The sequence below is a fragment of the Elephas maximus genome, chromosome 2 (genome assembly GCF_024166365.1).
Source record: "Elephas maximus indicus isolate mEleMax1 chromosome 2, mEleMax1 primary haplotype, whole genome shotgun sequence".
NCBI classification, from domain to species: domain Eukaryota; kingdom Metazoa; phylum Chordata; class Mammalia; order Proboscidea; family Elephantidae; genus Elephas; species Elephas maximus.
In genome coordinates this window covers 188,613,871-188,637,505 of record NC_064820.1, presented here as the reverse complement: position 1 = coordinate 188,637,505, position 23,635 = coordinate 188,613,871, and the positions used below count along the sequence as shown (strand labels likewise).

The 23,635-nt window shown below is 44.4% G+C and overlaps 1 protein-coding gene across 1 annotated transcript in view; it reads right to left on the bottom strand.

Annotated features, from left to right (window-relative positions):
* Positions 1–23,635, bottom strand: part of DOCK2 (dedicator of cytokinesis 2) — a 543,298-nt gene that overhangs the window by 45,771 nt on the left and 473,892 nt on the right. The window contains exons 35-39 of the mRNA XM_049874293.1: positions 13,216–13,372; positions 11,016–11,056; positions 7,466–7,556; positions 6,539–6,658; positions 1,127–1,216 (exon numbers count right to left, since the gene is read on the bottom strand). Coding sequence (XP_049730250.1) covers positions 1,127–1,216; positions 6,539–6,658; positions 7,466–7,556; positions 11,016–11,056; positions 13,216–13,372 — 499 coding nt within the window. The remainder of the gene's footprint in view (positions 1–1,126; positions 1,217–6,538; positions 6,659–7,465; positions 7,557–11,015; positions 11,057–13,215; positions 13,373–23,635) is intronic.

The window sequence follows — 23,635 nt, the reverse complement described above, 5'->3', positions numbered from 1 at the left end:
AAAGAGTTTGCATCTTACTTTACACCTGATGGCATCTTCCCGTTGCTACTGGTCAGACAGGAATCATGACGTGCCACATCAGAAAGAGTAGTGCATCTCACATTCGATGGCATCTTAAATGTGATACGATATGGAAGATCTACATGTATGAGTCTGCACATGTGTATATGTGTATGCAGGGTTTGTGCACAGATGTGCATGTATGTCAGTGTGGGCATAAATAGGTACTGCGGTGCGCACGCGTGTGTGTGTGTGCCCATGAATGCACACGTTTAGAAGGGCACGTGTGTCTCCATGTCTGCAAACACCTCTGTGGATGTGCACGTGTGGCAGATGTAATCGTCTGTTGATGCAAATATGTGTATCTGTGTGTGTTTGTATCATATCTTCTATACAGTCCAAATAGCTCGCTTGCTGTTAACAAGAACACCGTACCCTGCCTGCTCCCTGCCCCCCAAAAGCTATCTCTCCTCTCCCAGCATTCTGACTCTCATTTAATAGTTCCCTGGAAACAGCTGGACTGTTTGGGCTCAGATGGGGCCCTGAGGTCTGGCTCTCAGGCAGCCAGTGGGCGTGGGCGTGGGCGTGGGCGTGTGTGTGTGAGATAAGCAGCCAAAAACTTCTGCATTTTCCCTGCAGAGGCCAACTCCCCGCCAAGTCCTGGCCTCTGCAGCATTAAGCAGGAGAGGCTGGCTTCTCCCCACTTTCTACTCCCCTCCCAAATCATGAGCAGCAAGGAGCTAATGGGGAATGGCCAGATGGGGAGCATTTTAATGTGATTTATCTGTTAATCAGAAACACAAATTTGCGTTTTTATTTAATTGGTTTAGTGATTTGTGGAGATTTTACTGCAAATGTAGCAGAGTGTTTACTGGGTAGCAGCAGCAGCTGCCGTGCCACACAGGTACTTAACGCTCCATCAGAGGAACTGGTGCCAATAAGTTTTCCCTGCAAACCTCCCTTTGGAAATATTCCCTGTTGGCAGGGAGATGCTCAGCACAGCCTCGCTCAGAGCCCGACTCTCATTCTTTTCCTGCCCCACCCCTTTCCGCAGCCTCCCCAGTGAGCCGAAGCTCTGAGCACACAGTCCCCAGGGCAGTCCATCTCCCCAGTAGTGACGCCTTACCAGGTTCTGGCTGAGCAGCTCATAGTCAAAGATCTCCATCTCATACTGCTCCGCCAGCTCCTTGCACAGACTGATGGCCTCTTCCCACATCTACAACAAGGGCACAGAGACGGAGGTTAGGGGTGCCTCCAGGTGTGCAGAGTCCTGGTTGAGGCAGGAAAGCCAGGATTGAGCCGCAAGCGTCCTTCTGACCCAGACCTGTCCCCAACACAGGGAGAGCCGGGGGCTTGCCTGGGAAGACAACCCCTTCTCTGGTCTCTCACTCTAGCTTCTTGATAAATAATGGGACAACCAATAAAGCAAAAAAAAAACGATTGCTGTGGAGTTGACTCTGACTCATGGTGACCCTACGGGTTTCAGAGTGGAACTGTGCTCCATAGGGCTTTCTATGGCTATTTTTCAGACGTAGATTGCCAGACTGTAAATCTTTATGAAAGCAGACTGCCACATCTTTCTTCTGTGAGTGGCTGCTGGGTTCAAATTAATGATCTTTCGGTTAGCACCCAAGCACTTAACCACTGTGACACCAGGGCTCCTTGAAACAGCCATAGACTGGGCTAAACACTTTACATGCTCTCTGGATCTTCACAACCACCCTCAAACCAAACCAAACCTGTTGCTGTCAAGTCGGTCCTGACTCATAGCAACTCTATAGGACAGAGTAGAACTGCCTACATACGGTTTCCAAGGAATGCCTGGTGGATTCGAACTGCCAACCTTTCTATTAGCAGTTGTAGCTCTTAACCACTACACCACTAGGGTTTCCACGGCACCCTGAGAGGAAACTATTAGCACCTTCATTTCCCAGGTGAGAAGCAGAGGCTCAGAGAGGCAAGGCAATCTGCCTCAGGTCAACACAAGGCCAGGATGCAAACCAGCATGTGATTCTACAGCCTTGTTGTTAATTCCTGCCCACCCTGCCTTATAGGTGTTTAATGTATTAAACCTTTGGCTTCCTGGGCTTCCCCAGTGTGGCAGGTTGAGGTGTTGGTCCCATTTTCCGAATGAAAATGGTGTAGAGTTGTGAACGAGTTCACCTCATGTCAGAGTTTTCTGGGAGCTCGCTTGGGGCCAGATCCCAGTTCTCCTAATGTTCAGCCCTGGGACCTCTCCACTTTGCCAACCATGTGGCTTCTTAATGGGGTTATTCGGTGCGTGTGAGTGGGAGGGGGCAGCACAGAGTAGAGGTGGGTGGTACTTATTGTTGTTGGGCGTAATCGAGTCAATTCTGACTCATAGTAACCCCACGTGACAGAGAAGAACTGCCCCATAGGGTTTTCTAGGCTGTAATCTTTAAGGGTGCAGATATCCAGGTCTTTCTCTTGTGGAGCCGCTGGGTGGGTTCAAACCACCAACCTTTCAGTTAGCAGTTGAGCACTTAACTGTTACACCACCAGGTCTCCTGGGGTGGTACTAAGCAAAAAAAAGAAACTCGTTGCTGTCAAGTCGATTTCAGTGCTATTAGAGGGTTAAACAAAAAGTGACTAAAACATTAAGTTGGTCTTCCCCATGTTTAAAAAAAAAAATCCTGAAAAATCAAATTCAGGAAAAGGAGATACTTTTTCTCTGCTCTTAGGCCAGAAGCCAAACAGATCATCCTGCCATCTTGATGAAATGGGGTCAGGAACCTCTGCAGGGAGGCAGAGGGGATGGGGACCGAGTGGAGACATGGCAATCTCTAGAGACACTCATTCCATTTCACATTCGGTTTAAAGTGGGAAAGGTACCTAAATGGAGATGCTCAAGGAAGAGGGGGAGGAAAGGAGAAGGCTGCCAACATGTAGCAAAAGTGCTCTCTCTGCATCCAAGCATAAAAATAAATAAAATCCAGTGCTGAGTGGAGGAGCTGTGGCTGTAAACCCATGGACAGCTTAGTGAGCAGCATAAAAATGCTTTATGTGCCAGGAGGAACCAAGTCAGCAGGCCAGGCTGTTCTCTGGAGCCAGAATAAAAAGGCGATGGTAATGCCTGGGGGCTGGGCCAGGGGACGGTTCTACTCAAGTGGAGGTCTTTGCTAACTCCCACCATGATACGTATGGGGAGAAGAAATACTCTCCCCCTGTTTTAGGAGACTGCTAAGAGAGCAGGGAGGGGGCAGCACAGGGGGCAGGCATTGGGACCCCTGGCAGTCACTTATCACTGGATCTTATATATTTATTACTGAGCACCTGGTGGCTTCTAGGTATGTTGTGCAGTGATGGAGCAGATACAAAGATGGGTAAGACACAAACTCTGCTGTCATGGAAAATAAGTGAGCAAATCAGACACATAAATAGATGTAATAGTTGGGTTTTGAAGGATGAAGAGGTGTCCACCAGGTGATGACAAGATAGATTTATGGAGGAGAAAGTCATTAAGTGTACCTGGAACAACGAGGCTCCAAGAGGAGAGCTGTGGGGGAAGGAAGCTGGATGAGTTTGGGCTGAATTCTATAGCCTGTCACAGCGGTGGCTTTCCAGGTGAGCTGCTCTCTCCTCCCTGCTCCCAAAGTACTTTAGCAATACCCTACCCCCTCACAATCTCCCCTACTACTGCACAACACCAAAAGGTAATGTACAAAAAGAGAGAATCCTTTGCATGTCTGTTTTTGCCAATTATACGGTAGGCTCCTTCAGGTGTGGGATCATGCCTTTTTTATCCTTGCTCAGCAAAGATAGTTTAACTGAATAACTTCCTGAGGACAAGGCTCAGTGCTCTTTTAGGGCTTCTACACTCTTACCAACTTGATCAACTGACAGACATACAGTAAGCTCTGACTTGATGCCTATGGGGCAGGAGGTTTAAGGGATGGCAGAGTCTCTGCCCTCAAGAGGCTTATAATTATAAATTATAAAAGCAGTGTTCTCCAACTGCTCAACTCTTGGGAATTTATAAGCCTTCCCTCAGACATTACCTCATTTTGTCTTTCCAGGGAAGGTGGGGAGATCAGACTAAGATAGATGCAATGAACTGAGGTGACAAGACAGACTATGATTAAGTGCTAAATTATACAATGATTGACTGTAAGTGGCCTTGTAATTCAGAGGAGAGGCAGGGCTGTGAGTGAGCCTGAGGACTCAAGAAAGACTTGAGAGGAAGTGGCCAGTGGCCAGTGAACTAGGGCCTTCAAGGCAGAGTGGGATAATGATAATGACAATAATTAAAATATGACAAGGTATTACTATGTAGCAGGTGCTACACGAGGTGCTTTATATGCATATTATCACTCGATTTTCACACTGAAAATAGTAAGTAGATACTACTAGAATCTCACTGCCATTGATGGGGAAGGGGAGTCTCTGAGAGGCCAAGAGACCTGTAGGTGGTAGAGGAGCAAGGCTGTTACCGGTCTGTCAGTTTGTTGAACTGTGGTGGCTTGCGTGCTGCTATGATGCTGGGAGCTATGCCGCTGGTATTTCAAACACCAGCAGGGTCACCTGTGGTGGACAGGTCCCAGTGGTGCTTTAAGACTCAGACAGACTAGGGAGAAAGGCCTTGTGGTCTACCTCCAAAAATAAGCCAAACAAAACTCTATGGATGACAAAAGAATATTGTCCAAGATGGTTTGGGACTGGGCAACATTTCTTTCTGTTGTACATGGAGTCGCCATGAGACAGAGCTGAACAGACAGCAACTAATAACAACAACAAGAGAAGGAAGGGTTGAAACTCAGGCTGTCTGCTCCAAAGCCTGAGCATATAACTGTCTATAGGATGGGAAGGTAGGATATGGGTTCATGTTTCTTGAAGGTCCATTGGAGATTGGAGGACAGGCAATAGCTGGTCCGGCCCAATCTCTAGACCAAACCCAGCCCAGCGTCCTTGCTGTTTGGAGATCAGCAAGGGCACCACAACATCATTAATATCACCAATTCATTCACTTATCCAGCATTTATTTCCTGAGCCCTTCATGTCATGCTGTGTTCTAGGCACTGGGCATTCAGCAGTGGACAAGACAAAGTCTCTGCTCTCATGGAGCTGACATTCTAAAGTGGGGAGTCAGATCACAGCAAGTGAAAACAGAATGAATAAGATGGTGTCTGACGGTGACAAGTGCTTTGGTGAAGCAATAGGGAGACTCAGGGCAGGAGCGGTGTTGTTCATACGGGTGAATGGGGAAAGCCTCCTTGAGGATGGACATTTGAGCAAAGCCCTGAGCAATGAGAAGCAGCCAGGCCTGGAAAGCTGAGGAGGAGGAATGTTCCAAATTGGGAAAAGTAAGTGCAAAGGACTTGTTGCAGAAAAGAGCTTGGCATGAAGCATGTGAGTGAGAGGGAAGTTGGTAGGGATGAAGAGAGAGAGGCAGTCGGGTCAGCTCCTGCAGAACCTGCTGGGTCATGGGAAGGATCATGTAATTTATTCTAAGTGGAAAGGGGGAGCAGTTGAGATGACTGTAAGCAAGGAAACTGCATGATCCAATATGTATCTTAAGATCACCCTACTTTTTAGGTAGAGGATACTCTGTTCAGAGTAACCAAGGAAGCAGAGTGATGCTTATAGTCTCTTGTAGTCTCTGGGTGAATGATGCTGGTGCCTTGGACAGAGGTGGAAGGAATGGAGACGGACAGAAGTGGTCAGATTTATCTCAGGGAACATCTAGCTCAATTGGCATAACATCGTTTATAAAGAAAATGTTCTATACTCTACTTTGGTGAGTAGCACCTGGGTTCTTAAATGCTTATGTGCGGCCATCTAAGACATTCCTCTGGTCTCACCCTGTCTGGAGCAAGCGAGAATGAAGAAAACCAAAGACACAAGGGAAAGATTAGTCCAAAGGACTAATGGACCACAACTACCACAGCCTCCACCAGACTGAGTCCAGCACAACTAGATGGTGACTGGCCACCACTACCAATTGCTCTGACAGGGATCATAATACAGGGTCCCAGACAGAGCTGGAGAAAAACGTAGAGCAAAATTCTAACTCACACACACACACGAAAAAAAAGACCAGGCTTACTGGTCTGACAGGGACTGGAGAAACCCCAAGAGTATGGTCTGTAATAAAGTCACTCCTGAGGTTCACCCTTCAGCCAAAGATTAGACAGGCTCATAAAACAAAATGAGACTAAAGGGGCACACCAGCCCAGGGGCAGGGATGAAAAGGCAGGAGGGGACAGGAAAACTGGTAATGGGGAACCCAAGGTCGAGAAAGGGAGAGTGTTGACATGTTGTGGCGTTGGCATCCAATGTCACAAAACAATATGTATATTAATTGTTTAGTGAGAAACTAGTTTACTCTGTAAACCTTCATCTAAAGTGTAATAAAGAAAAAATTCTGGGGGGAAAAAAAAGAAGTGGTCAGATTTAGAATGTATTTTTGGAGAGAGCATTAACCAGACCTGCTGATGGGCTGGGTATAGTGTGTGGAAGGGGACTATCCTTCCCAGTGGCTAGGGTCCCCAGAGAGAGAGGTGCAGCAGGGACAATTTACCTTTCCTTTGTCGAAGTAGCCTATGATGGTCTCATAGAGGGTCTCCTTCAGCTGCCGGTGGGTCTGGGGATACTGCTGACCTGTCTGCATGACCTGTGAGGTACACTGCTCATCTGACCACTGAGGAGAGGGACATGAGAGTTACACTGGGCTAAGAAGCTGCTACAGACAGGTGTCTTCCCCAGGATTAAAGGCAGAAACCACTCTTCCCAGCCTCTGCCCCTCCCTTGTCTCCTCCTCCCCCAAACTCAGTTCATTTCTGGAAACTCAGGATACCATTGGGGAGGTGAATACCCAGGTTGTACTGGCCAGGCAGCAGCAACAACCCAGAAAAGACAACAAGCGAATGTGATATGTGAGAAGTGCCTTGATGAGGAGCAAGGTAAAGTCGACAAGACACTCCCTGCTTCACAGCCACCCTGTGCGGCAGCAGTCAACCAGAGAGATGCTCTCTGCAGTTTCCATTTGGGAAGTGCCTCCTTGTTTTAGCTGAGACATGCTTGTTGGAATATTGGCTCGCTGCATGTGGTTTGTAGGGATTTTCTCCAACCCCCTAGGAGTCATAGTCCCAGCTCTTCAAAAGCCAGAGGAAATAATTTTGACTTTGTACAGCTACAAAAAAGTTGTCAGGAGAAGGAAAACAGCCCAGTGGGTATGCTAATGATTTAGAGTTGGTAACAGTTTGCATGTTATATAAAACTACAAAACATATCTCAGGGGGTTATTACTGCTGTTCAACGTAAAGGTCACTCTAAACCTTATGTGGCCAGTGCAGCAAAGTGATCTGTCAGGCCAAGAATTTGGAGGCACATAAAAAAACAAAATCTCCTTGACTGATTTTCTTTTTTGTCTTTTTAACTCTTCAACTTGTTGCAAGGGCACTGTGGGGGTCCCAGCACGAATCTCCTTCACCCGAAGGGACAGCACCTTGAGAAGCGAGGTGTGGAGAAGAAGTGTGTAGGCAGCCTCTGTGTAATTGTCACAGTCCAGGTGCAGGTCGCGGAGTTTGTACAGGTATCTGTTTGGGGGGAAATACGCTAAGTTATCAGGTGCAGTGGGTAAGGCGGCAGCTCATAGGGACAGTCAAGAGCAAAGCAGAACAACTGGACATTTCTCAGGTCATGAGGGAACCCTCCACCGTGGTTAGCCAGCAGCTTGCGTTTGCTGAGCACTTGCTGTGTGCCAGGTACTAAGTACCTTAAATGCTTTAGATCCTTTAATCCTCATGACGACCCTGTGAGATAGGTCCATTTGGAATTCTGATTTTCAGATGAGAAAACTATGATTGGAGAAGTTAGGTACCATCCCACCCGGCATTTGACTTTATACTGAAGGATCTGGCCAATGCAATATGACAAGTAAAAGAAATACAGGAAGGAAAATTAAATAACTTGTTGGAAGTCTGTGCTAATAACTAGAAGGGCTGGGATAGGATCTCAGTCTAACTGCATTCAGGGTCCATTCTCTCAATCATTATGTGATTCCAGGAGCAGGAACAAGCACGAGACTGTAAAGGGTAGCCCCTGCCCTCTCTTCAATGTTTTCTGGGTGCAGAGGAAGTACATTTTCCTGTAAGAAAAGAGAGTGGACCAGGGACTAGGGGAAAAAAAAAAAAAAAAACAAGTTGCTGTTAAATTGACTCCGACTCAAACAACCTCTTGTGTGTCAGGGTGGAACTGTACTCCACAGGGATTTCAATGGCTGAGCTTTTGAAAGTGGGTTGGTAGGTCTTTCTTCAGAGTTGCTTCTGGGTAGACTTGAACCGCCAACCTTTTGGTTAGCAGCAGAGAGCCTAGCCTTTTGCACCACCCAGGGGCTAGAAAATGGAACCTAGAGCTGTCTACAGGAAGACTCCATTATTCCACCACAATCACACTTCCACCTCCTGCTGCTTTGCAAAATGATGTCCCAGTTCTGAACCCTGGGATGAAAATACAGCTGGGGGGTGTTGTGGGCAAGCCAGGAATAGGAAAAAAGGAAGAGAGGTTTGGTGAATTCTTGGATAATTGATCCATGATCGGTATTAAGGGGCAGTGAATTTACTTCTCTGTGCCTTAGTTCCCTCACTAGTAAAGTGGCAACACTCATAGAACATACCTATAGGGTTGCCAAGCAGCCCATGTGTTACATTTAAAAGGCTCGGTAAGTGACAGCTAGCATTACTGCTAATACATGCAAGTCTGCACTGAAAGCAATTAGCTGTACCCAGCACTGAGCAATGGCAGCTACTATCACTGGGAACTAGATTCTTCTAGAAAACATCCCTTCCTGCCACTGTCAGAAACAGACCCAGAGCCACAAGAGCCACTGCTTTGGTGGCTTGCATCATTAGATGCACTTGTTTAAGCCCAGCTTTTAGTAACTAGGGTGATGGGAAGATGCTGTGATGTGATGACTTTGAACCTTCCTCTGGGAGGAGAAGCTGGGTCCCAACAGCGCCAAGGTTCCCCTGATCACCTGCCTCACTCTGGGCATCAGGGGACCTGTCAGACATCTGCAGCCAATGCAGGTCTCAGTGCCCAGGCTTAGGTTCCTGTTAGAAGAAAGGCTTTGTGCAGAGAAGGTCAGCAAAGGAGGAGCTAGTGTTTAGTGTTCCTGGCCATATAAATAATGGGTTCAGCCAAGGATTACATACTTAGATAACTGCAGATGCCAGATGGGCAGCTCAAGTGGGTGGACGGTAAAGGTGTTGTGACCTGAGCACTCCAGGCCTGTCTAACGGGGCTGTCACCAACACCTCCAGGCAATGGTTGTCGGGACAGGATGAGGACCCACTGTTGCCACATCAGAGTTTTTTTAAGAGGAGATGGAAATTTCGATGTGTATGTAAGATCTCCCAATTTTTAAATTTTGGCAACCAATTTAAAAAATGTTATAAAGTACTACCTCTGCCAAACAGAACAGGTTTCCAGACTATATTTGCAACTTCTGTTTTAGGCAAATGTGTCTTTCCTAGATTACTATCAAACTCAAATCTCCAAAGCTTATGGAAGGCTGGGATTTGCCATCTGTGTTTCTAAAATGAGAAGGCAAGAAGGGAGGCTGGAAGGAGGCGACTATGAATCAGGTACTTTATCTATATTATCTCATTTAATCCTCAAAACCATTGAGAAGAGTAGGTAGATTAGGAATGTTTTAAGAAGGGGAAAAAGGCCCAGAGAGACTGAGTGATTTATCCAGAGTCAGAGAGAAAAGAAGGTGAAGACCCCAGGTCCTTTGAACCCAGAGCTTTGCACTATGACATTAAGTCATGTCCAAGGATGTCATAAATACTATCTGAAGCTCATGACAACCCATGGAATTATTTGTTTTCTTCCCAAATGATAGTTCCTTCTTCTGGAATAATGCTAAACTAAGTACCTAAAAATATCTGAGGTAATAGCAGAGTGAGTTTCGATTTGGAGTTGCCGCCCTTTGACAGAACGTGTCAAAAGCCTTATAAGCCTGCTTGCTCCTTAACCTTCTGGTCAATTCCAATTCTGGTGCTCTAGCCCTGTAAGAATGTGTGCAAAGATGTATGCCCAAGAATTCTGTTGTTGTGCTATTTATGACAGAAAAAAAAATTGGAAACAACATAAATGTTCATAATAGAGGACTGGCTATATAAATTTTAGTATATTTTGGAAAGAGAATCTTATGGTTGCATTAAAAAATGACGTTGAAATGCATCTGTGGAATTCTTGACATGGAATTCTTGTCAACTGAAAAAAAAGCGAAGAATAAATTATGGACAAACTATGCCCAAATCACATTATGGGCAATGTGATCTCGTTATTGCAAAAAAAAAAAAAATGCATCCATAGAGTTTGATGAATATATAAGTATAAAAGGGTCTGGAAATATGTATGGATTGAGAGTTTGCTTCATTTTATTCTTCTTGCTTGTCTGTATTTTATGAGTGCTTTGTTTTGGTAATAAGTTTGTATTATTTTTGTAATGAGTAAAAATAACAGTAATAAAAAAAGTTTAGAGAAAAAATATGAGACTCTGAGAAAAAATTGGCAACGGAGTTCTTTGCTCCAGGCTAATGTCCCAAAAAAACCCTTCACGATGTGTTCAAATAAATATCTTTTAAATGCCTACAGTGACTACCTCATGCATCTTGGTATTTTTTCTTTCCTTCAAAAATAGGCTGGCCAATGGTCTCCCTACATGCCTATGGGCCCTGGCCCAGGGTTTCACATATGGGCCCTGCAACAAATGCAGACGCAACACACCAACTCAACCCATGTGGTATTTACTCTTAAGGAAAGTGTGATCTGCGGACATAGCATAACAGCACGTCAGGTTCGGTGGGGCTGGACAGTTGGACGGAAGGAGATGAGTCTTGGGAGATTGACAGGAATCAGATCACAGAGGCCCTGAGTGTCACGAAGAGAAGTTGAAATTCTACCCTGTAGGCAGCAGGGAGCTATCGATGGCTGTGCAGGAGGGCAGTGACACAGCAGGTTTGCATTTTAGAAGATTAAAATCTTACCTTATGTACATCTCTTCTCGATTGTTATCTTTGTAGAAGTTCTAGGTGAGGGAGGAAAAACAATGGTGAGTATTTTTGTTAGCAGAGCATCCAAAGTGATGGAGATGGAGGGTTGCAGCTGGGTTACTTGTTGCACTGAGAGGGAGGCTGCCAAGAGCCAGTCACACCCACCAACAGTCTACTTTGAAAGGCAGCCCAGCTTGATCTTTAAAAGTCATGTGCTCCAGTCCTGTAATCAGACGGACCTGGGTTGGAACTGGAGTTCCTCTACCTGTGAAGTGTTCTTTGAATGAGTTATTTAAGACTTTCTGAGCCTTAGTTTCTTTACCTACAGAATGAGAAAAATAGTTCGAGTGGTTTACTGAGGACACAACTGATGTCACGTACGTTAGGTTACCAGGCACATAGCAAGTGCTTAGTAACTACAGACCATTGTTATTATTGCCATATGATAACTACCACACTTACGATCAGGACTAAACAGCCACTTCATTTTCTCCACAATGAGCACTATCAGGAGTTATGATGGGACTACACAGCCACAAACATTTAAACTTGGCAATACCTAGAAAGCATGATTCATATTCCAGCCCAGGGGTCATTTAGACCAATAGTGGTTCTGGGCTCCACCACTGGAGATTCTAATTTTTAAATAAATTCCCAGAAGATTCTGAGTCAGGTGATCCTGAATGAATCCATAAGCCAAGCTATGAGAACAGCCTGGATTCATCCAATGTATCCATGTCCTAGAAGAAGCAACTAAGGCTGGGCGGGTGGGGAAGGGAGACAATGTGTTCCAGGTCACATGGTCCGTGAGTGGCAGAGCCACTGCAGACCTCAGCTCTCCTGACCACCTCTCGCCATCCTGTCCTCCTCTCTGATATATGTTTAAGTCATATGCCAAAAAGTTGCTGTTGACCCCATGTGTGCAGAATAGAACTGCTCCTTAGGGTTCTCAAGGTTGTGGCCTTTCAGAAGCAGATCACCAGGCCTGTCCTCTGAGGCACCTTTGGGTGGGTCTGAACCGAAAGGTTCATGGTAGTCGAGCCCTTAACCATTTGCATCATCCAGGGACTCTGCTTATGGAACTGTCTGCCCCAAGCTTTTTCCCTGGTCATATTCTGACTGCTAAAGGATATTTTCTTCAACTTCTGCCTCTCCTTAGAGAGGAACTGCTAACTTCCTAGAAAACCCTCCTCACGTTCTCTGTGCAAATTGGGCCTGGTGGAGTTTTTAGCAATGAATCCCATTCTGCGGTAATCAGATTTTTAGACTCCCCTTAGCATTTTGGAAAATCAATGGCAATATCTAGGCTGTTAATAAAGAGGCCACGAAGTATGAGCCAGGTGACACACAGGGTGGAATTTGTGTTTCTGGAGCATTGGGGATGGCAGGGGGCCAGGGTGTGGTATGACAGATACCGCATGGTATTTTTGTTAATGTTGTTTATTTAAACCGCTTAGGATGGGCTGATGGGTGAGTATGAAGCCCTGTGGTGGCTGCTCCCTGTCTCATGACTGAATCACAGAACACATACGGGCAGCCAGTCTGGGGACCCGGCCCACGAGAGGTCATGTGGTGTAGTGGTGATGAGCTTGGGTTTGGGATCAGCTGCTCTAGCCAGGCCCACAGCAATTTCCTATAAATTTTAGTTATTTAGTTATTTTAACTAAATTTCAGTTATTAGTATTACCACATCCTATAAGGAGAAGGATGCCAACACATAAAAAAAACACATACTGAGCATTTAATCATGAGCCAGGACCTCAAACTACTAAAATATTTACTATTATATTCTCCATCTCACAGATTAGTAAGCTAAGGCTTCAAATACCTTCCTTGACTTGTCCTATTACCTGGCAGAGGTGGAATGGGAATGCATGGCTGTGTGACTCCATAGCTCATACTCTGAACCACTCTATGCCACCATCTTCCTTCTATGTGATGTGTTAAGTGTTAATGGGAATGATCATTATTCCCATTTATAGATAAGGAAACTGAGGCATAGAAAGATGAAGTGATTTGCCTCAAGACAAAAAACTAGTAAATGGCAGAGCAGGGGTTTAACCCCGTTTATTTAATACTAGCGCCCATTCCCTTCACACTCCTTCCCTATCAAGAGCAATAATGTAATCTGACAGACACCGTGTCCACCTCCCAGTACCGTAGTCTGACTGGTATCTAGGACAGACACACGTACCAGCAGGTTGACAGTGCAGCTCATGCGGTTATCTTTGCTCTCGTCCGTCATCACTCCCCGGTAATCCAGCAGTTTCTCCAGGAGGCCTTTGACCAGGTTCACAAAGTTTTCCACCGACTTGGCGATACTTGGGTGCTCTGCAGCACATTCCATCAGGCTGGGGGCAGAGATGGGAGGACAGTGAGCTCAGGGCCAGGGGAGATAGAGAGTGCTGGGGCAAGCAGTGCTGGTGAGGCCCAAGAAAATAATCCAGTGAATTAAAAACAAACAACAACCAATTGCCATGGAGTCAATTCCAACTCACGGCAACCCCATGTGTTGCAGAGTAGAACTACACTCCATAGGGTTTTTTTTTTTTTACATGCAGATCCCCAGGTCTTTCTTCTGAGGTACCTCTGGGTAGATTCAAACCACCAACCTTTTGGTTAGTAGTCAAGGGCTTAACCATTTGTGCCACCCATGGACCCAGTGAATTCAAGATCCCCTGATTCATTTATTCATTCACTCATTCATTTATACATTTATTTATCATACAGTGTAGCAATTATTTGTTTTTTACCATCAGAATGGGAAAAAATTAAAAAAAGTAAACTGTGAGAAATGGCGTATAGAAATGGACAACTTTACACTTTCATGTTGGGAGTAAATTGGTACAACTTTTTTGGATAGTAATTTTTACAATATCTATCGAAGTTTAAAATTCACATACTCTTTGACCCAGAAACTCTACTTTGGAGGATCTATTCTACAGAAATATTCCAGAAGAAGGCAACGAGGTATTTACAATACTTATCAACGGTGTGTAGAAGTGAAATAGTCGGAATCACGTAAATGTCCATCAATAGGGAAATGGTTAAACAAATTAGGGGATGTTCACAAAATCTAATACTCTATAGCATGAGAGATGAAAATGTTTTGACATGAGAAGTTCTATGAAATATGTAAAGTAAGAAAAGCAAGTCTCAGGACAATTTTTATTTTTTATTTAACTAACTCATATCGAGCTTACCTTGTGCCAGGCGTTAGTCTCAATGTCCTACAAATATTAACTCATTCAGTCCCCTATCACTGTCTTAATGAGTTGGGACTTTTGCAGAAAGGGAAACTAAGGGAAGGAGAAGAGGTCAAGTGACTTGTCCAAGGTCACAGAGTTGGTAAATACCAGCAGCCCACCTCCAGCATCTGCACTCTCAACCACCAAACACATATGTGTTCATGTTCAAGTGTCTCTGTGTTTATAAATGTGCCCAATATAGTCAGGAAGGAAAAACACAAACTCTTAATGAGCTGCTTCTGACAAGAGGCCTGGGTAGGGAGTAGAGGAAGATTCAACTTTAGTGAGAATATTTGAAAAGTTCTAGAACATTCATGTATTAATTTTATATTTTAAAACAATAGTAAAAAATGTGACACTCCTTAAGCATCTAATAGTGATTAGGCACTATGCTACTCATTGTGCAGGGGGGCTGGGGTGGGAATAAAGATACGAATATGAAAAGAAGCATGTCTGGCTACCCTCAGGTGGCCCACAGGCTAGGAAGGGAGAGACAGGTGGATTAAAATTTTGATTAATGACTTACTTATTAATCACTTATTCTATGCCAGATACAATATCAAACACCTTTCATTAAGAAGTCACCACAGTAATTCTATAAGTAAAAATTACATCCCCTCCCTGCATCTTACAGATGAGGAAATTAAGGCTCAGACATGTTCAATGACCTTCCCGGTATCACTCGGGGAGTAAGTGGTGACCTTGATTGGAATCAAGACCGTCACTATCCGATTTGGGAGTGATATTTCCCCGCATGTAAACACTGCGGTGTGTTTTCAGGCATCTCTGCTAGATATGCATTACCGAGGCTCCATGCTTTGTTTCTGGCTACTCTGCCTATGGCAGTTTAAGTCCCAAGAGCTTCTGGGAGGGTACAGGCTAGACAGACAAGGACTTTGGAGGGTCATTTCCTTCCAGAAGCCAAACTAGGCTGCGAGGAGGCGGAGTCTCACACTGTGGCCATAACCAGACAAATCCACCTTCGAGGTGGGAAGAGCATCTGTCCTTGGTCCTCAATGGAGATATGCAAATTGGCCTGTGATTTAGACCTGTCTCACTCAGCCACAGCTGTGCCTGCCTCCTTCTGGGACGGTCACTCCCAGCCTGCTTCTACCCTAATGACAGTGCAACAAAGCTTCTTGCTGGTGTTCAGTGTGTGATGTCTCCCAGTCTCCCAGGGGGATGGACTGAGGGCAGAAGGCATCTCAGGCCTGAGCTCTGCCAGACCAGTGGTTCCCAACCCTGCACGCAGTTAGTATCACCACAAGACCTTTTACAAGGACCAAGACCCACCCAGATCAATAACTTCACAATCTTTGTGAGTGGGGCTCAGGCAAGCAGTTTTTTATAGTTTAAGCTCTCCAGGTGCTTCCAATATGCAGGCAACAGACGAACCACTGCCTTAGTCCAATGCTTCTCAAATTTTAATGTGCATGAGACTCAGCTGGGCATCTCGATAGATTCTGACTCAGCAGGTCTGGGTTGGAGTCTGAGATACTGCATTTCTTTTTTTTCATTATTGTGCTTTAGGTGAAAGTTTACAGCTCAAGTTAAATTCTCATACAAAAATTTATACACATATTGTTATGTGACAGTAGTAGCAATCTCTATAACGTGACAGCACACTCCCCCTTTCCACCTCGGGTTTCCGGTGTCCATCCAACCAGCTCCTGTCCCTTTCTGCCTCCTCGACCTGCCCCCAGACAGGAGTCGCCCATTTAGTCTCGTGTATCTGTTTGAACGAAGCACACTCTTTACTAGTATTATTTTATGTTGTTTTTTTTGTATCTGTTTGAACTACGAAGCACACTCTTTACTAGTGTTATTTTATGTTTTATAGTCCAGTCTAATCTCTGTCTGAAGAGTTGGCTTCGGGAATGATTTTAGTTCTGAGTTAACAGAGCATCCAGGGGCCATGTCTTCAAGGGTTCCTCCAGTCTCAGTCAGACAATTGAGTCTGTTTTTTTACATGAATTTGAGTTCTGCATCATGTTTTTCTCCTGTTCCATCAGGGACTCTCTGTTGTGTTCCCTGTCAGGGTGGTCATTGGTGGTAGCCGGGCACTATCTAGCTCTTCTAGTCTCAGGCTGATGGAGTCTCTGGTTTATGTGGGCCTTTTGTCTCTTGGGCTAATATTTTACTTGCATCTTTACTGTTCTCATCCTCCTTAGCTCCAGGTAGACCGGGACAAATTAATGCATCTTAGATGGCCACTCACCAAAGTGGGATGCAGAACATTTTCCTAATAAATTTTGTTACACCAATTGACCTAGATGTCCCTGAAACCATGGTCTCCAGACCCCAGCCCCTTCTACTCTGTCCCTCAACGTGTTTGGCTGTGTTCAGGAAACTTGTTAGCTTTTGGTTTAGTCCAGTTGTGCTGTCTTCCCCTGTATTGTGTGCTGTCCCTCCCTTCACCTAAGATAATTCTTGTCTGCTATCTAGTTTGGAAACCCTGGTGGCATAATGGTTAAGTGCTACGGCTGCTAACCAAAAGATCAGCAGTTCAAATCCACCAAGCACTCCTTGAAAACTCTATAGGGCAGTTCCACTCTGTCCTCTAAGGTTGCTATGAGTCAGAATTGACTCAATGGCAATGGGTTTTTTTTTTTTTTTAATCTAGTTAGTGAATTCCCTCTTTCTTCCCCTTCCCACCCTCATAACCGTCAAAAAATGTTTTCTTTAATCATCATATAGTGTCCTTTCTTATCCTTTGTGGTGGATTTTGCTTTGAAGTCTATTTTGTCAGAAATTAATATTGCTACTCCTGCTCTTTTTTGATTATTGTTTGGTTTATATATATTTTTCCAACCTTTGAGTTTTAGTTTGTTTCTTTAAGTCTAAGGTATGTCTCCTGTAGGCAGCATATAGATGGATCGTAATTTTTTTAATCCATTCTGCCACTCTCTGTCTCTTTATTGGTGTATTTAGTCCATTTACATTCAGTGTAATTATTGATTTTTTTTTTTTTTTTATGAGTTCAGTGCTGTCATTTTGGTATCTTTTGTGTGTGTGTGTTGTTGACAGTTTCTTTGTTCCACTTAATTTTCTGTGCTGAGTCGTTTTTCTTTATGTATTTTCATCTTTTTCAGTGTTGATTTTGTATTTGCTGAGTCTTCATGGTTTTCTTCTTTTTTATTTTGATGTGTAGAATTATGAGTTTCCTTAGTGTTTACCTTAAAATTTACCCCTATTTTTCTAAGTTTAAATGAATCTTTTAAATCTTGATATCACCTTGACTTCCCATCCCTCTGAAAGTTCTATGACTACATCATTTAGTCTCTCTTTTTGGTTTTAACATCATTGTCTTTTACATATTGACATCTGTTTCCCTATTTTCAGTGTTTTAGCTTTGACTTATTTTTGTGACTTTCTTGTCTAGGCTGATATCTGGTTGTTCCGTCCTGTGTTCTACTCTTGGGTTATTATCTGATATTACTGATTCTCTAACCAAAGGGCTCCCTTTAGTATTTCTCGTAATTTTGGTTTGGTTTTACAAATTCCCTTAACTTCTGTTTATCTGCAGATGCCCTAATTTTGCCATCATATTTAAGAGACAGTTTTGCTGGATATATAACTATTGGCTGGCAATTTTTTTCCTTCAAGGTTTCATATATGTCATCCTATTGCCTTCTGGCCTGCATAGTTTCTGCTGAGTAGTCAGAGTTTAGTCTTACTGACTTTCTTTCGTAGATGACTTTTTATTTATCCCTAGCCGCTCTTAAAATTCTCTCTTTACCTTTGGTTTTGGCACATCTTGGAGGTTTTGATACATCTTAGTGACTTTCTTTTGGGATCTACACTGTGTGGGGTTTGATGAGCTTCTTGGATAGACATCTTCTCATCTTTCACGATACCAGGGAAGTTTTCTGCCAACAAATCTTCAACAATTCTCTCTGTATTTTCTGTTATCCCCTCCCTGTTCTGGTACTCCAGTCACTCGTAGGTTATTTGTTTTGATAGAGTCCCACATAATTCTTAGGGTTTCCTCATTTTTTAAAATTCTTTTATCTGGTTTTTCCTCAAATACATCGGCGGTGTCAAGTGCTTTATCTTCGGTCTCACTAATTCTGACCTCCATTGCCTAAATTTTGCTCCTATGACTTTCTATTGGGTTGTCTAATTCTGAAATTTTATTGTTAATCTTTTGGATTTCTATTTGCTGTCTCAATGGATTCTTGCAGCCTACTAAATTTGTCATTTTTCTCTTGTATAACCTTCTTAAGTTCCTGTATTGCTCTGTCTCTGTTCCCTTGGTTTGGTCTGCATTTTGCCTGATCTCCTTCCTGATCGCTTAAAGAACTTTGTATAGTAATCCTTTCAATTCTACCTCCGGTAATTTCAAGACTTTCTCTTCCTCCAGGAGGTTTCCTGGATCTTTATTTTGGTTGCTTGCTGAAGCCTTCATGGTTTGCCTCCTTATGTGATTTGATATTGACTGTTGTCTCTAAGCTATCAATAGTTATTACATGTTTGCTTACTGTGTCTTAGCTTCTTGTTGTGTTTTGTTTTAATATGCTCATATAGGCTGGTCATGTGAGCTACTTCGATTATTGGCATTTCTGAAGCTCTCGTGTCCTTTCTTCAGGTGGTTAGAGCTGCTATTAGGTATGTGAGCTCAGGAGTCCACTTACTTTTTTTATGTAGATTCAGCTCAGGTGTCCAGGTAATCAGACCCTAAGTGTGTGGTGTAGGCTCTCACCTACAATCCTAGATGGGTGGACTATGTAGGGGTGATTGGAGCAGGTACAGGTATCTGGCTGCAGAAGGGGGTTATGTGCTGAGCAAGGTAGGGGGCTGATGGTTGTCCCTGACTGCCTGGGTGGAAGGCATGTCCCTGTTCCCTAGAGTGCACAGGTGTGTGGGTTTTGCAGCTGGACTTTGGGCACACAATGTTGTTGACTGTAAGGACTGGGAGGCACCACTTATTCTTGGACCTCTGTCATGGATGGCTAGGTGGAGTGGGTGGAGCCACCATACTTAGTCCCCTGATGTAGGTGGGTGAGGACCTTGCTTAATGTGTAGGGCAGTGTCAAATGTCACAACTGCCTGCTCCAATCACCCCTACATAGTCCATCCATCTAGGATTGTAGGTGAGAACCTGCACCACACACTTAGGGACTGATGACCTGGACACCTGAGGTGAATCCACATAAGAATCCACATAAGCCACTCCCCCTTAGCTGTTGCAGTTGAAATAGGCTTCAGGTATATACCCTGTTGTATTATGCTAACACGGGCCTATGCTACTGGAATGGGGCCACACGGGTATAGGCAGGAGTGAAAGGCATTCAAAGTCCGTCGACCCCTTATACCTGTCCTAGGCAAAGGGTCTGTACCTGCCCTGAGTTCCTGGCTTAGGAGAGCTGGCAGATTATTTTTTCCCTGTTTGTTGTTTGTTTGTTAATTTGTTCTTTCTCCAAAGCCGGGAGAATGGCTCGGAGTGAGCGACACACCTTACTTCTGGCCCAGGGGGCTTGGCAATCTGCTGAAGCCAGGTCGGGACCACAGTAGAGTGGGGAGGGGGTGGGTGAATTGGGGAGAGAGGTACTTCCCAAAGGAGGGAAGGGTTATTTTGATCCTGCATGGTACGTTAGATGTTTGCGCTTAAATTTCGCAGTCCAGTGCCACTTTACCCTGTCTCCAGAAGCTTATGCAGACTCTCCACCACTCGGTTCCTACCAATGTGGAAAACGTATCCCTAGTGCTACTGCTTGCCTCAGCCCATGCACACCAGCAGATCCAGCCTGTAGGGTGCGTGCCGGTCAGGTCAGGTTGGACAAATCCTTGCTGTTTCTGAACTGTCTCTTCCTCCCCCTGCAGCTCAGTCTGACTCCTCAACCTTGTCTTTGGTGTTCAGGGCTCCTAGATTCTTGAATATAACCAATTCACTTGTTTTTTCAGGTCTTTGTTGTAAGAGGGACCATGGGAAGCTTCTGACTACTCTGCCATCTTGAACCCACCTCCAAGATACTGCATTTTTTCTAACAAGCTCCCAGGCAATGTTGATTCTGCTGGTCCAGGTGCTACACTTTGAGTAGTAAGGACTCAGAAGAATAAAGTTTTGATTATTTTAGATCCTCTATTCTTCTGGCATATCACTCATCTGTCAGTTTGTCATACTGTGGTGGCTTGCGTGTCATTATGATGCTGAAAACTACGTCACTGTTATTTCAAAAACCAGAGGGATTCCCATGGTGGACAGGTTTCAGCAGAACTTCCAGATTAAGACAGACTAGGAAGAAAGGCCTGACAATATACTACCAAAAATTAGCCAATGGAAACCATATGGATCACAAAACCACACTGTCTGACTTGCTAATTTTGAACATGTCCTCAGGAGGCACCAATTACTAGAGAAAGACATCATGTTTGGTGAAGTAGAGGGCCGATGAGGGCTAGGGAAACTATTGGTGAGATGGATTGGCACAACAGCCGCAGTGATGGACTTGAACAAGCTGGTGATTGTGAGGATGATGTAGGACCAGGCAATGTTTTGTTTTGTTGTACTTAAGGCTGCCATGATTCAGAGTCAACTCAATGGCAGCTATTTATTGATCTGTCTAGCTATCAAGCTAGCTATCGATCTAGCTATCTATCTCATTCTTTTGGCATGAGACAGAAGGAGGAAAAGCTGCACATATGTTCCAGGATTAGCGAGTTGGATATGAAGATTTTTTTGAAATCATCATCCAACCATCCATCAGTCATACTTCCGTTCAATATATATTGTTCTAGGCCCTGGGGACTCAGAGATCACTAACTCCCTGACCTCCAGGAGATAACAGTCCATCAGGGGAAGCAGATACAGGAATGAAAACCATAATTCATAGTGATACTACCATTTAGTGAGCACTTCCTGCACACCAGATGCTGTGTCAGCCCATTTTATTAATTATCTTGTTTAATATTCAAACACTTCTTGAAGTAGGCATAATTATAATACCAAACTTATAGATAAGCATGAGGCCCAATGAGCTGGGTTCTGATCCCAGTCCTGCCAAGATCACACACCTGGTTATCGCCCTTGAGGTCTGCAGCAGAGTATGGTGAGTGACAACGAATAAGTGTTGGGGGACCTCACTCAGATCCTCGGTCTTGGGTGGGCTGGAGGAAGCTCATGTCTCCCTGAGTTGGTTTGCCTGCAGGCTTCAGATGGCCTCCAAAGTGTCACCCTCTGCCAGTGCTGAAGGAAGAAGACTTCTACTCATTTATTTAAAAACTGTGCATGGAGCATCTCTGATGTGAAAAGTCTTCCTCCAGGTACTAAGCTGGTTTGGTGGGGTCCAGTTCCCAGAACACACCTCCTTTGTCCCCTTCAGCCTCTAGCCCATTCGCTACTTCTAGAAATATTCACAGGCAAATGGATTACAGGACAGCAAGGTGTGTCTCATGACTCCATTCAATTTGGGACACACTTGGTGACAGATGTGGACTAATGGGTGTATACTCGGAGGGGTGCTCTGAGGTAGGGAGAACAGGGCTGCCACGTAAGATTATATGGCTTGCACACTGCACAATGGTACCCCGGGAGTTGAAATTCAGCCCCACTCCATGCCCTAAGCCTCACGTCCTGATGCAGGGCTGTGCCGTACCAGGAAGGGAAGCCCTGTTCCATGCATAGAGATACCGTCTATTTACCAACTTGTGTGCTCACAGGACTGTGTCTGTTCAGACAGGGCCCTGCACACCACAGGAGGCCCTGCATGAGGGGCCAGGAGGAGAAAAGACAGGAAGGCTCATGGATTCAAATTACCACTTGGCTACCTGTTTGGAGAAAACTAATGCTAGCTAACCTTTCCAGGCTACCTACTAGGTGTCAGAAACTGTGCTAAGCACTCTACATGATTTTTCCTGTTTAATCCTAACAAATACTCTAAGAATTGGATAGTATTTTTATCCCCAGTATATAGATAAGGAAACTGAGGCTCAGAAAGCTTAAAGGAAGGAGCAGAGGCAGCAGCCTCTGGATTTTCTGATGGGGCCATGGCCTCCCTGGTTGGGTTTGATGAGTTTTGTTAAAGTCATTTACACCTCTAACTCAGGAGAAAAATAATGAGCTGTCTTTAATTTCCTCGAGCTCTAATGACTCCTTTTATAAATAATCTCCCAGGAAGGATTTGGAGATACTGCTGATAGTAGAAGACTGCCACAGAGCCCCATCCGCTTATAAAGATGAAAACTGCTAGCACCGTCTGTGGCTTCACTTTTGGTCAATATTTAAATTTTCCTTTTTAGTTCTTTAAGATAAATATTGACTAAGGAAAAATGTCACCATTTTCCATGGACAATCAGTCTCAATATCCATTTGAGGAGTGGGCGGTCAGTTTCTCCTACAGGCTGAGCAGTCTTTGCATTCTGGGTACTTTGTGAGGGCTGTGCACAGAAAAGCGGGGCAGGGGCTGCTCAGAAGACACAGCCTGGAGTTCGATTCTGCCCACTGGAGTCTGCCTGGCTGGGCAGTACAGGGAGGGTAGTCGTGAGGGTTAGAGCAAGGCCTTTAGTTGGTTTTTTTTTTAATTGTTGTTGTTGTTGTTGTTGAGAATACACACAGCAGAATATACACGAATTCAACAATTTCTACGAGTACAATTCACTGACATTGATTACCTTCTTGAGTTGTGCAATCATTCTCACCTTCTTTTTCTGAGTTTTCCTCCCCCATTAACATAAAGTCACTGTTCCCTAAGGTTTCTAACTCATCTTTCAAGTTGTTGTCAATTTGATCCCATATAGATAGTTCTTAAAAGAGCATAATACTCAAGACAGACATGTGTAAGTCATTAAGCTAAACTATCATTTGGTTTGAAGAAGACTTCAGAAGATATTTTTGATTTGAGGTTTAAAGATTATCTCAGGGCAATAGTTTTGGGGGTTCATCCAGCTTCCAGGGCTCCAGAAAGAATTTGCAATTCTGTTCTGCATTTTCCCCCTTTTGATCAGGATTTTGCTACAGACACTTTGATCAAAATGTCCAGTAAGGCATTATCCAGTTCTTCTGCTCTCATGGCAAAAGGAGGTAGTTGTTCCTGAAGGCGATTAGCCACACATTCCATTTCCTCCTCCTATTCCTGATTCCCCTTTTTCCTCTGTTGTTCTGGGTGAATAGAGACCAATTGTTATGCGCTGACTGTCCTCTTGCAAGCTTTTAAGACCCCAGGCAGTATGCAACCAACTAGGAGGTAGAACAGAAGCACTAAACATGTATTAGGCCAGTTAACTGGGATGTCCTCTGAAACCACAATCCTAAACTGCCAAACTAAGGAACAAAATAGCATGAGGTATTTGGTTGTACATAAGCAGCCCCAACAGCTACATGTTTTTGTTTTGTTTTTGGTCATTGCTGTAAATATATCTATCACACAA